Source organism: Hydractinia symbiolongicarpus, chromosome 3, assembly GCF_029227915.1.
Source record: "Hydractinia symbiolongicarpus strain clone_291-10 chromosome 3, HSymV2.1, whole genome shotgun sequence".
Lineage (NCBI taxonomy): Eukaryota > Metazoa > Cnidaria > Hydrozoa > Anthoathecata > Hydractiniidae > Hydractinia > Hydractinia symbiolongicarpus.
The window spans coordinates 9,640,743-9,655,131 of NC_079877.1; the positions used below are offsets into that span (position 1 = coordinate 9,640,743).

Sequence of the window (14,389 nt, forward strand, 5' to 3'; positions counted from 1 at the left end):
CCTGCTTAAGTGGATTTTTGCACTGCTAGAGATAGGAAAATGTATGTTTTAGCGCAGTCGACAGACGACAAGAACAACGTAAACAACAACAACAACAACAACAACAATCCCCAATTCTCCGAATTTCCCGAATCCGACAATTCCTGGAATACCAACATTCTCGAGCATGCGCAATAGCGACTAGCGGGAATAATGCCGACATCAACAAAGTTTCGAGCATGCGCGATTGAGTAGGGGGAAACGACCGCGCTAGAAATTTTGTTGATTGAAATCAGAAAAATCTGTAATAAATGAATGAGTACACTTGAAACAGTTACACGCTATAGCGAAAACCCGTGGACTTACCCGCTATTCCAAGCTGCGTAAAACCGACCTTATTGCTTTGGTGGAGGCACCTCCACGGCCTGCTCTTGCTCCAGAACCAAGGCCACAGGCATTTACACCAGATTCCTTGGATATATTCGAGAGTCAAGAGATGGCAAAAACCCGGCTTATTAAGATTAAAATTGACCCCAGCTCCCCGCAATTGACGACATGAATGCTTTCATGCGTCAAGAGATGGCGAGGAGTCGTCCGGTAGTAAAGAGTAAACTGCGAGAGTGGTCTGACTTGCTAATGGACTATATACCAGAGGGTTTTAGAAAGCCGGTGCAAAGTATATATGCATCAGCAAAAAATCGCATACTTGCTCTTTATGATGGGGCAAGGAAGACCCTGATGGGTGAAGTTGAAAAAGAGGCAAGGGAGGATCATGTTGAAGATGAGCAGCAACCGGAGCAAGACTTCACGCCCCAGGAACATAAGCATGCTCACCATGGGACTTTCAGGAGCTTCCGCATTCCTGGCATAGATGGTACGGATGTTGATGGATACTTGGGGATGGTGCAATCACACGTGAAAACCTTGGTTGAGAAGCAGGTTAAAGACATGGGGTCTGCTAAGGTGCAGTGTTCCCTCTGAATTCTATGGAAGAAGCCAGTGGAGGGCACCATCGAGTTTATCGAAATCAATAAGGTCTTTCATAGCAATATGACACCGGTCCTCCAAGGTAGCGTATTGGAAGAGGGGTTGGATATGATGTTTGCCCAAGTCAGGACGCATGTGGAGAACCCGGCGTTGCCCAAAAGCGGCTTAGGCATTGGTCGAATCATACATCTCGACGTAGACTTTCACAAGCTCAAGCTGACGAGGGGCTCCTCATATATCGAAGCATTCAAGTGGATAGCCACGAAAAAAGCCATCATTAACCCCGCGAATAAGGATGGGGAATGTTTCAAGTGGAGTATCATAGCTGCTCTGCATCATGAGGAGATAGCGAGAGATCCACAGAGAATCAGCAAGCTGAGACCATATGCAGAGCAGTACAACTGACAGGACATCGAGTTTCCCACAAGCATCAAGAACATCTCCAAGTTTGAAAAGAACAACCCTGACATCGCGGTGATGTGGCAGGGAAGACATTCAATATCCTGCGTCGCTCGACACACAACGAACGCGAGAAACAGGTTAATCTACTACTCTTCACGGATGAAAAGAAGACCCACTATATAGCCGTCAAAAAACTTTCATGGCTACTGGGTAGTGAGACATCGAAGAACACGGCAAAAATGCACTTCTGCCTGAACTGCTTGCAAGCCTTTCCAACGGTTGAGTCGAGAGACAAGCACTATACCTATTGCAAAGACAACGAAAAGGAAAAGTGGCTCTACTACAAGGATGTTCAACAGCAGTTCAAGGTACCCTTCGTCATCTATGGAGACTTCGAATCCCTACTCGCTCCCATGACTGAAGATAAGAGGGAGACCAAGACGAAGAAGCTACCTTTTCACAGCATGACTGTTGCCCCTAACATGTCATATCTGCATGAAACCCTTCGATGATGACAGCCGCAAAGTCAGGGACCACTGCCACTACACAGGGGTATACAGAAGAGCTGCACACAATCCCTGCAACTTGAAGTACAAGATACCAAGTCATGTGTCCGTTATCTTCCACAATCTTTCAGGGTACAACGCGCACTTGTTCATCCGAGAACTAGGAGAGAAGTACATCTCCTTCAACGTAAAAATCAATGTACCTCTTGGAGGCATGGGGTACGGTGATGGTGAAACGTATAAGAAGATCGAGATAGGTTCATAAACAGCTGTCGCTTCATGGCATCAAGCCTGGAGAAATTGGCAAGCAACCTCATCGGTACAAACCCTGCAGGTATGAAATGTCAGCAGTGCGCAGATGCATTTCTGGAATTTCAGGGCATCGACGCCTAGTATGTAGCAAGCGTTTGGTGCAAAGCTTGCGACTGGAGTACCACGAAGCAGCTAGACATAGAACAGGAAGAGGCAAATGTACCGGCCATGGCAAGATTCATCTCCGGGGATGATTTCTTCAGACTAATGCTTCGAAAAGGCGTCTACCCCTAAGAGTGCATGAATGGCTGGGGAAGATTCAAGGAGACTGAGCTACTTCCCAAGGAGGCTTTCTATAGCAAGTTGAACATGAAGGGAAACGGCGACAACGACTATGAACACGCGAAAAAAGTCTGGAATTTCATCGCTCCAAAGGGTGTTGAGGTGAATATGAGTGACTACCACGATATATACATCGTCACAGACGTCCTGCTACTAGTCGACATCTTCCAGAGCTTTCGGGGAGTGTGTCTAGAGAACTACAAGCTCAAACCTGCCCATTCCTACAGTGCACCAGGCTTGGTATGGAAAGCTGCGTTGAAGTACACGGAGATCAAGCTGGAGCTCCTTACGGATCCCGACATGCTTCTGAAAAAGGTATCCGTGGGGGCATAACCCAAGCCGTGCACAGATATGCCAAATCCAGCAACAGGTACATGGGGATCAATACGATCCAGAGGTTGAGTCGTCATATTTGCAGTATCTCGACGCCAACAATTTGTATGGCTGGGCCATGCGTCAAAATCTGGCAACGCACGGGTTCACATGGTTGTCAAGCGTTGAGGCCTTTACGGAGAAGAAGATCGAGAAGCTCGTCGCTGACAACAAGCATGGATACATCTTGGAGGTTGACATTGATTATCCGGAGAGCCTACACGACAAGCACAACGAGTTACCCTTTCTACCCCAGCGCAGGGTGGTTCACAGGGTCGAGAAACTAATACCAAATTTTGAACATAAGCGGAAGTACGTGGTGCACATCAGAGCCCTTCATCAAGCTTTAAAGCATGGGCTCGAGCTCAAGAAGGTGTACAGAGTCATCCAGTTTAACCAGAAGCCTTAGCTAAAAAGTTACAGCGTTCACACCACAGGGCTTAGAACCGCTGTCAAAAACGAGTTCAAGAAGGACTTTTATAAGCTTATGAACCTCTCAGTGTTCGGCAAGGCTATGGAGAACCTGAGAAACCACCATAACATCCAGCTAGTCACGAACGAAGCCGCATACACGAAACTAGTCATGAAGCCGAACTTCAACTCCAACTACTTCAGCAGTCACATCATGGGTGTGGAAGTGGGTAAGACTGATGTAAAGATGAACAAACCGGTGTATATTAGACAAGCTATATTGGACAACTCGAAAATCGTGATGTACAACTTCCACTACGACTATATGCAGCCCAAGTACGGTACCAAGTTGCGGATCTGCTTATGGACACGGAATCTTTCCTGTACCACATCAGAACGGAGGACATTTACCGCGATATTGCTGATGATGTCAAGACACGTTTCGATACGAGTGCCTATAGCAAAGATGATGACAGACCTCTCCCAATTGGCAAAAACAAAAAGGTCGTGGGCTTGATGAAGGATGAGCTAAGCGGAAAAATCATGACAGAGTTCATCACGCTGAGAGCGAAGCTGTATGTCTACAAGAGTATCACGAAATGGGGTGGCGATCCCAAAGCGAAAGGTGTGAAGAAGTGTGTCACGGCAAAGTCTATCACATTTGAAGACTACCAGCGCTGTCTAGAGGATGGCGTCGACATATACAAGACCTGGGTCCGTATTAAAAACAAGGGGCATCAAATCTATACGCAGGAAGTGAACAAGCTGGTACTTAATAGGGCAGACGACAAGCGGATCGTACAAGCAGACCAGATCACAACACTCGCGAGAGGTCATTACCGTTTAGCCGCTAAGGGGTGTCAATAAATGCTGGAAGTCTTGTTACTGATCTCTATACTCCTACTGTATGTGGCTCTCGTGCTCTGTTATCTGAAGTAAAGGAGGCTATTAATAAATATGTCTAATCTCGCTGATATATTCGATGAAGTCGATACACCGGAAGAAGCCTCTAAGCAACAAAAACCTATCGACAAGCGCCAATCCTTGAAGGATGCACGTACAGATAAACAGCATCTTCTGCCGAAAAAATGCACAGAGGCCTTCCTTGACAAAGCATCACCCGAGGTGATCGACAAGAAACATGCCGAGTACGTTCGGCGTGAGATCCAGGAAAAGGGAGAGAAAACTGCCAAAACACTGTCAACCCACGCCATCACCATGTATACTAAAGCTCTCAGCAACGTGGTGCACCTCGATAGTGCCGATAAGCTCCGTCAAGACCTGGAGGAAGATCCTATCATCAAAGACTTTATGGCAGATCTAGGTATTCTCGTCCATTCCGCATTCGGCAAGCTTTTGGCACCTCTCTTAGTGGCCACCCACACTATCAACCATGTGTCCAGTTGGGGTCAAGGGGAGGATGATGAAGAGGAAGAAAAGAATGGGAAAAAGCCTATCGAAGATACACACGGGCAGTCGTGAGTTGGTTGAAAGGGTAAACAAGGTACCCACAGGTAGAAGAAGAAGAACAGCCTGCAGGTATACAGATCTTACAGCCGTTTACGGGGACTGTGCACGTGGTTTAGAAATCTTAACGCCTGAGGCAGATAGATTTCCACCGCAGGCATGTAACTTAATGATGACTCTACAGATGAATAGGGTTATGGTAGATGGTAGAAACGGTTTAAAGGCCATCAAGCGGTCTTGTACTTTATAAAGGGTAAAGTAAGAGAATGATGTTTTGTAAGTCTCACGACTTACAAATAAATGAGTGAGCAACAAACACAAGAAGATAGGGTCATAACAAAGCCAGTAAAGCATCCAGTGAGAGTAGCACGGGGTCACACGTTGGCGGCACTGATGAAGAAGAGGAAGGAGGAACTGAAGCAACAAGAGGGAACAGTAGAATCTACGGTCAAAACCTCTTCTGAAGCGAGTTCTAGATAAAGTTCAGCATAGTCGTGTATTGAACCTCCTGGAGAACGAGTACAGGCACCATTTCCACAATATCATCATACTCTGTCCAACGATCCGCTGGAACAAGACTTACTTGGAAAGAGCTTCGCTGTGCGAAGATGATTACGTGTTCCTTATAGAACCCAAAGACCAGTTGTTTGATTGGATCGAGCAACTATCAAAGCTCCTAGCAGGGGAGGAGACTCTGTTTATCGTTGACGATATGATAGCCGATGAAAGTCTGGATAAGCGTCGACAAACGCTCCTTGAGCTCGCTATCAGCGGGAGACATCGAGGGCACAGTCACTGGTTGTTAACTCAGTCATACACCGCTTTGCCGAAAAACCTCCGCTGGCAGAAAAACAAATCTTTGCATCGTATCCTCACGAGAAGAGCGACGGCAAGCTCATAGATGAAGAGACAAACATGATCAACGACTGGGAGTTGATCAAGACCCAGTCGAAAAAGTCCAAGCATGCCTGCCTTTGGATCAGACTTGAGCACCCTAGGACCTGGAAAATTTTGGAGTGAGCACAGGCAGACATTATTTAGGCAGACATTATCGTTGAGCTCCAAGGCTTCAAGAAAATGTCTCAAATTACCCTGTTTAATACCGTGCCTGCTAGAGCCATTGAGACTCTGTTAGACAACCAGGGTCAGCCCCTGTTCAGAAGTGCTGACCTGGGGAGGTTTCTGGGGATCTCTAATATAAGGGCAACATGCAGAGACGTGAAAACCGCACCTCGCAGTGATATCATGGGGCATGCGTCCGACGCATGCCCCAAGAAAGTCCATGGAGACGACGCTTTTGAGACATTAGATGACGCCATGGAGATTGTGCACCGTTCTAGAAAACCTAAGGCCGTTGAGGTTATAAAGTGGCTTGCGAAAAAATGTGTTGAAAAATGATATTGACATGGCTTAGCCATCAAGATTTTTGTAACTCGCGAGAGCTACAAAAACAATAAAATTACCATTCTTTTACATGCTCCAGAGGTACTTCAACATCCTCTGGTACTAGCATTAATTCCTCTGATACGAAACTACGCTCGGACCCTTCGTCAAGATCGTATAACAGCCTACTATCGGTCACGATACAGTCGAGTCTATACGTTTTCTTGCTCCACCAGGCGTCCGTCGCGCGTCTTTTTTGATCACCATGCTCTTCTCCGGGTTGCAGAAGGTACAAGTATAGACCATCATTGGGTAGAGGCTTTTCTTCAGGGTATTCTTGATTTGACACAAGCGGGACTTCGTCTAGTTTGATTGCTTTCGAAGGTTTCATGCCAATCATAGCAGTGTTGGTGATATTCAAACTCTTGGCAATAGTGTACAAGTGTTTAACCCATGTACTACTCTGTTCATCAGTGACCAACTCTTGCGCATCTCGAGGTTTGAAAAGCTTTTTCGCGAGCACCTTGTTGTAGCTTTCTGGTGGTATTTGGTAGTTGCACGTTTGATCGCGACACCTTTGGTTTCTATAAGCTTGCTCACGTCCGACTTGAATTCACTGCCGTTGCGACAACGGTCCAAGTATACTCGGATATCTTAAAGGTCCGGCTTTATAGATATCCTTGAGCATCTCCGCAACCTCGCTCGCCTTTTTCGTACGCAGGGGTGTGGCTACTTAGTACCTCGAAGCAACGTCGATGCCCGTGAGGATATATTTGTAGGTGATTCCATAGACTTTATCATGGGGCATATAGTGCAAGTCGAACATTTCATTCGGTTTTGTGATTGTGAAATACAGATAATTAATGCGCTTAGGCCCTTGAATATGTCAGAGCCACAGAAGTTGACGAGTCAGCCAATGAGTAATTCTCTTTTTTGAGAGACCACTCTGCTCGGATAGTAACTTGATCGCCTTCCGACCAGTCCAGAGATGTTCCAGGGTGTAGTAGATACTAATAAGTTTTTCCTTCTCTTCTTCTGTGGGGATATGTGCTATGCACTTTGATTTTGTCATTTATTAATGACAAAAACGTTGTCTCTACATGTACTTGTATACTGGGAAACCTAGGAGGGCCAGGGATCCTACGATGATAAATTCACCGTCTTGTTGTTGTTTTCTGGGTGTGTAGTAGTCGGAAAGTTTGGGAGCCTTGTCAATCGTTGCGATATAATACTCTCGCATACCTTCATCCAACTCTTTCAAGCTTTCCCCAGCTTGGCGCTTAAGCTCCCGTTGCTGATTATATCAGTCGATCTTTGCCTGTCTGTCACGTAACCACTGTGCTTGAGCTGCTTGAAGTTGTTCAATAGCCTTAGCATGTCGTTTCTTCTCCTCTTCACCATGCCCTGACAGTTTCCTGAACAGAAAATTCGAGCCACTAAATGCTAACGCATTGATAGCCGTACCTGCCACCAAAACACCTATGGTAGCCATTGTTTATTTTAGTACTCTTTGCTGTGAAATCTACCATTCAGAATATTCAACTGCACGTCTTGCAGTATATAGACGTAGCAGCGTATATCCCCAGTTCAATCGGCGTTCTTGGTCATGTGGAGGGTTATACCGGCTGATAATCTCTGTAATGGCCTTCCAGAACCATGGAGACTGTGATCTGGGGGTTCTCTGAAGTCGATGAACAACGCATAGTGCTCAGTCATGAACTGCCCAATGGTCATCTTCGAGTCGTGGTATCCGAAGAGTTCCAAGACTTGTTCAATATGATCTTTTGGTACCATGGCGTGGCTATACAGTTCATTGGACTCACCTTTCACAGTGATTGATATTTCCTCGATCTTTGGATTGCAGAACACTTCATTGGCACCGGCGTAAGCTTTGACTTTGCCAGGATCTACAAAGAGTAGTAAGACACCCTTCAGAGACTTGGGAGGAGTATCGATTTGCAAGTTGTAGGAGGTTTCAGCCTTTTTTATAGTCACAACTTTGCTACGGTGTACCCGTTCGTACGGCAAGGCCAATCTCGAGTATCGAGACATCATAGCACTAGCGAGACCCTCGTTTGTCACTTTGTCAAACTCTAGTGCGATATTTGTGATCTTATAGCTAGTGTCAGCTGACTTAGCTGTGGTAGACCCTGAAGCAGCCGAACCAGCATTTTTTATAACTTGGTCATAGGGCGCAAAATGTATGACAAATTACGGCTTGTAATATAACCCTGCTTGATAGAATGGTAGATCCCTCGTCAACTCAAACATTTTGCCGATAGGGATGCAAAAGGTGTTCCATACGCTGGCACGATCGCTTCTTCTTCATCATTGCCTACATGATCGCTGGATTTTACTTGTAGCGCGCGAATTGTAACATCATTGGGGTTGATGCCTTCAAGAAGTTGTTTTCGTGTTCAAATTTGGACAGCCACAGGTTCCTATATACTGCGAGCACATTGTAATCGCTGATGTTTTGTGTTTCGTTGCCGTTCCAGCTTATGCGAAGGTTCTCTACCAAGGCTTTCTCGATATTGCTGACAATGGTGCGTTAGCTGTTGGTGCCAGTAAGTTTCAGATCGAATAGGAGTTTAAGAGAGCCCAGGAAAATTATATTATTCTCTCTCATGTTTGGTATGTCGATATTCAAATCTTCGTTTTGATTGATCGTGCTAGGATTGTGGGAAACTTTCTCACGCTGCTTCTTCCCTTTCATGGCCGGCATCCTTTTTAGTTCCTTATGTGGATCTAACTTCGTTCCATACATTTATTAATAGGTTGTAGAGGGTTGAATAAATGCCGATTGATCCAGAAGAAGGAGCTTTTGAAGGTATTCAAGACGAGCCTGAGGAGTTTAGTAGCGAAATCATTCAGCCCGAGGGCATCCAGCTCGATACCAGCTTACCGCCGGGGCAGCAGGGAGGTGCGCGCAGCCACCTGAAGTTGAGTACGGAGTCGACCGATACACTACTTTTTAAATCAAAGGTTGATAGCCTGTACACGAATCTTAGGGATGGGCTTAGGCTTATACCCGATGCGATACATTATGATAGATTTAGATTAAGAGAGGATGGTCAGCTTGTAGTAAAGAGGATTGTGACGGAAGAAAGATCACTACCGGAAGTAGTACTCACGTTGCAAGATGGTAATTTTCCAACTATAAAACAGCTCCAGAAGTTGTTGGGTAGTACAGGCATGAAAGCGATAGGGTTTGATGACTATCAGACACCAAACAAGGGTAGTAAAGCAGAGGCCCAGAACCTCGCGAATGAGGCTGATATTCTTGTATTGAATAGGGATGAGGAGAAGGCTTCGGGTAAAGAGGAGGAGGGTGAGGTGATCCAGATAGAAACAATGGAAGGTAATCAAAATTTTGCATATGATGTAGATGGTTATCTCGATACTTCGTTTGGTGGCAACGACGATGATATTAAGGTCCATGATATGAGAAATTTAAAGCTCGAAATTAAAAATTTGCGGAAAAATATTAAGAAGGTGAAGGATAACCTTGCACAATATGATAGCGAGTTGAATATGAAAGAGGGCAAGCTGAACGAACTTAAGAAGCAGAAGCCCGGGTCGCAAAGGCCTCAGGATATTAATGATCTTGAGAAGGAATTGAAGAAATTGAAGGAAGATAAGAAGGATGAACTGCGTAGGCACGGTTTACTCCCCTCCAAGGTTTTTAAGCAACTGAGGTCTACTAAGTCCGAGCTGATGAATATTGCTGGAAAAGATAAAACCTTGGTTGAAAAGCTTAAAACTCTTTTCCGGGAGCAGGGCCTTACTATCGCCAGCGTTATTTCCGCTGTTGGTCTACTGGTTTCTACCGCTGAGTGGACCAGAGGCCGAAAGGGTGGCTTTGTCATGTATTAAACACCACATCGGAGTGGAATTCGTAGTCAACGAAAATGTCTGGAAATTTCACCATGCTTGAGGACCACTTTGCGTCAATAACGATGTTCTGCGTTGCAAGATCTTCGCCCTTGAGTCTTTGAAGATATCTACCGTGTGTAGGGACATACTTTGCTCTAGGGTTATACGAGTAAATGCTCATCTTTTCTTAAAGAAACATAAAGCAACTATATATAACAGATATTTCAAATTCACGATATTCGACCCTCATCTGGGGCAAGGCACGAGGATCGCTCTGACGATTAGCATTCGACCTACGTGGCTGAATCTTTTCGAAAAAAAGAACAATCTCAATATTCATAAAGCGGTGCCTGGGTCGACCGATGATGGGATTTAATGTCGGAGCTTTTGAAGCCCTCAACTCGATCGAGAAGGGTCTATATAGGATCGAGGATCTCGCTGCCATAGTCAAGGGTGAGGGTTAGCAAGGGGTACGTTGCGATAGTCGATAAATCACTGCTGGACCTTATGGGATATAATCTTCATACCGAAGCAATGTTTACCGAGGGCGACCATGACAGCTTCTACAAGACTGACGTCTACCAGCGGCTGAGACTCACTTGTCACCAGTTTGACGAAGACCATGCTTTGCTTAACAGGAAAAAACCCAAGATTCTTACCATCCCACCGACCAAAGAGGTAAGTGCTTGGGGAAATATGTTGACGTGGAGTTTCGATAACCCTGTATACCTTCCTTTGAAAGGTTCGACGGATCGCCTTGACTTCATGTTGACGGATGAGCACCAACACGATAAAAATGTCTTGTTCGAGGGAATAATGATCCACCTACTCATAGAATAAATATGACTGACATTACAAAGCTTTACCCGCCTTTACCTTCTGCACCTCCAGAGGGTACGCAGGAGGATACTTCACAAGTCTACAGACTGAAGAAAATCGAAGAAGTGGAAGAATACCTGCGGGCTGAAATTAAAGATGCATGGGACCTGGGTTAAATACACGGATCACTGGTTACTAGCGGCAGGTGTGATAACTTCGGGCGTTGGTATTGGTAGCATGTTATCTGGGATTGGTGTACCACTAGCTGCGGCTATGGGTGGGATCACCATCGCCGTAGGGTTAGGCCAAGCAGGTCTGCGGAACGCCGGGAAGAGGCTAGGTGTCAAGAGTAAGAAGCATGAGAGCATCAGACTACTGGCTGAGACCAAACTCAACTCCATCGTTGAAATGATCTCGAGAGCCGTTGAGAATGGTGTGATCAGCGACTATGAGTTCAGCTTAATCATACAGGAGAAGCAAAAGTACATGGGCTTGAAGGAGCAAGCCCGACAACGACAACGCAAAATCGTGAATTCGATCAATGAACAGGAGCGACAGCAACTTGTCGCGAAAGGTCGGGAGGAGGGTAAGAACGACTTTCTGAAAAAACTTCAATCTGCATAGTATGTCAGCGGTACTCAGAGTCCCCACCTGCGTATTCATAGGGTCTACTGTGTTAAACAACATACTAGACGATTTTGAGTACTTCTCCGGTATCATAGTCAATGATAAGACCACAGTCATGTACGACAGGTTGCTGGTTTTCGGAGAGCTGTCTCGATTATTGCTCCAGATTTCTCTGCCAAGCGAGCCTGGTACAAATTTCACAATAGGGACCGTCTGTCTGTGTCGAAGCGTCCTTGTACTTAGCCTTGCGGATCACCTCGAGTAGGTTGACCTTATTCATAGTGGAATAGTTACGGACCTTTAGTGCTTTCGCTTCTTTTTTCAGTTCGTTAACGTTCATGTTTGTTGTATGTTAAAGTGCAACATACAACGCTTTACGCGCCTTTACAAGACAGTGAAACCCTCTTCATAATCAGAGTCAGAGTAGCTAATCTATGAGCTACCATATAACTCGACATCCTTATACTTGCACTCTTCGAGGTATGTCTGGAGATAATAGTTTTCACTTTGCTTATAGATGCCGGCGGGCTTGATGATAGCCTTTCACTCGCAGCTGTCCTCCAGTACCTTTTTACTGTGGAAATTGGTCTTGATTTTGCCCTCCCACTCCTTCAGCTTGACGTTGAGATATCGGCCGTTATTCAAGGAAGAATAAATATATTTTTCAAAAATATTTTTCATCATTTATTCAAGCTGGGTATATGAATCTCCCAAGGGGTACACGTCCTGGGATCTGAAATGCTCTGGAACATATTCCAGCAGCGAGGGGTAGTCTTGAACCTGGTACACATTCCCAGGGTTTTGAGATGATCCGGAACATATTGCAGCAGCTGGGTGTAATCTTGAAGCGCCTCGAGGCACATTTCCTGAGTCTTTAAATGGTGTGGAACATATTCCAGCAGCTGGGGGTATCTTTGAACTACCCTAGTGCACATTTCCTGGGTCCTGAAATGGTGTGGAGCAAGCCTGAGCACCCAATGGTGATCCCGAACTTTCCTGGTACACATTTCTTGAGTCTTGAAATCATCATGATGTAGACTCATATTTATATTACATCGTAGCCTCAACAAAATAGTCACACCTCTATGGACTTTCCCCCTACTCAATTGCGCATGCTCGAAATTTTGTTGATGTCAGCATTATTCCCGCTAGTTGCTATTGCGCATGCGTAGGATTTTATCGGCATTCCCGGAATTGTCGGGATTAGGGGATTCGGTGAGTTCGAGATTTCGGGAATTTCCCTTTTTGCAATGATGTCGTGTGCGTGTGCTTGAACGCACCATTTATATCTCTCTCGGCTTTATGAACTAGTATAATAATACAAAGTAGCCGAAATCTTCTCTAAAGTTACCGAAAAAAAATATCCATTTTGCCAGAGATAAGACCGCGCGTTTACTTTGTTTACGTCACGTGATAATAACAACTCAACTAAATTTGCTAAATAATATTGTTAGCTACCCTTGACACAAAAAGAACGCGTAACCGTTTATTCGTCTTAAAAAAAGTGCAGCAAGTAAAATCAAGAAAATTCAAAGTAAAAAAGAGTAAAGTAGTAAAAGCATATTTGAAAAAGAAAGAAAAATCCAGGTGACGAATTTAAATGTAGGCTTAAAAAGTATAATTTATAAAGGTTAAGTAGATGTAGAAATAGAACAGTGACGTTAGAAGCTATGAGAAGTTACTTCAGATGTGAAGAGTAGAGCTTGATGTAATAAAGTAAAGTTGGAAGTAGAAAATGAAGACAAGAGTTTAAAGCATGCCATTTCCATACAAAATATAATAAAATTTATGGTGCCATACTTTGAAAAGAATTATTCCTCGCATGAGAAGGACATTATGTCCTGGGGTCCTTCACAATGGCTTCATAATGGCTTCATGATCCCTGACAGATCGGCTAAAACATTTTTTGCTCAAATACTGGAAAATTAACCTTGAATAACACGTTCAAATGCTCTCTGATAACTGACTAATTATATTTCCCTAGTGGGATAGAAAAAAAAGACTCGTTAGGGCATAAAAAATCTCATGGCTATGTTTTGATAATAAAATCAGGCTTTGTGAGCCATCTTTTTTGGCTTTTTCACAACAACGGAACGCGAAATTGGGGATTCCTTTTCTATGTACATGTATACATCACGAAAAAACAATGTTCTCCCGTTGGCTTTTGGAAACTTGCTATTAGCGACACAACAGCGTTTATAGCGTCATGTTTTGACAAAATTGAGGGCAGTTTCAATTAAAGAAGTAAGTTTTCCATGCCTAAGTAATAAAACATAGAATATAAAGCTTGTTTGCTCATTTAACCTGTAGCAACGTTTTTATTCGTAAAAATAAAATGAATTTCATCAATTTACATAGTATTTCAAATTTTTTTCACATTATAAGTTTTTGCTACTATGTAATTGTTATTTATTCAAATAAATTTATCTGGCCCATAATACAATTGACTTGAAAATAGTTTCAAACTGTAAAATAAGGTTATTGATCCAGTTTACGAGCGGTGTCTCTCTTAGTAACATGGTCTGATTAAAAATTACTAGTGGAAAAGTTTATTCAGGCCGATGGACAATGGAAAATATCTGTCATTGGAATTTTGTGTACTGTTTACAGCTTAAAAACAGAAAAAGGGAATAACAACTCCCCCAATTTATCATTTTGACTCCCTTAATAGAACCGTAGGAAGTCGGTTCAGTTACTAAATTTCATATGACTAAAATTTTACCCGACTTTTGTACCCGACCAAGATCTTTTCCAAAATTGTTTCTCCTAACTCAAATATTGTGAGGAAATGTTTTTTGCATTTTTGACGTAAATTTGTGCTTTGAACTGAAAATTAACAATAAACCAAAGCGGTTTTAACACTCACACTAAGGCAACAGATAAACCCTTTTGTTACATCCACAAAATGTTTTACAATTGGTACAGTTGACTCTTCCTAATTCGAATTCCTACAGGAAAAAAATCCT

General features: G+C 43.9%; 1 protein-coding gene across 1 annotated transcript; it reads left to right on the forward strand.

The window, feature by feature from the left end:
• The first annotated feature begins 3,327 nt into the window (after positions 1-3,327).
• LOC130636808 (uncharacterized) lies at positions 3,328-4,118 on the forward strand. The gene is made up of 2 exons (XM_057446655.1): positions 3,328-3,477; positions 3,522-4,118. Exons 1-2 carry the CDS (start codon positions 3,328-3,330, stop codon positions 4,116-4,118), a joined length of 747 nt encoding a protein of 248 aa, XP_057302638.1.
• Positions 4,119-14,389: the final 10,271 nt, after the last annotated feature.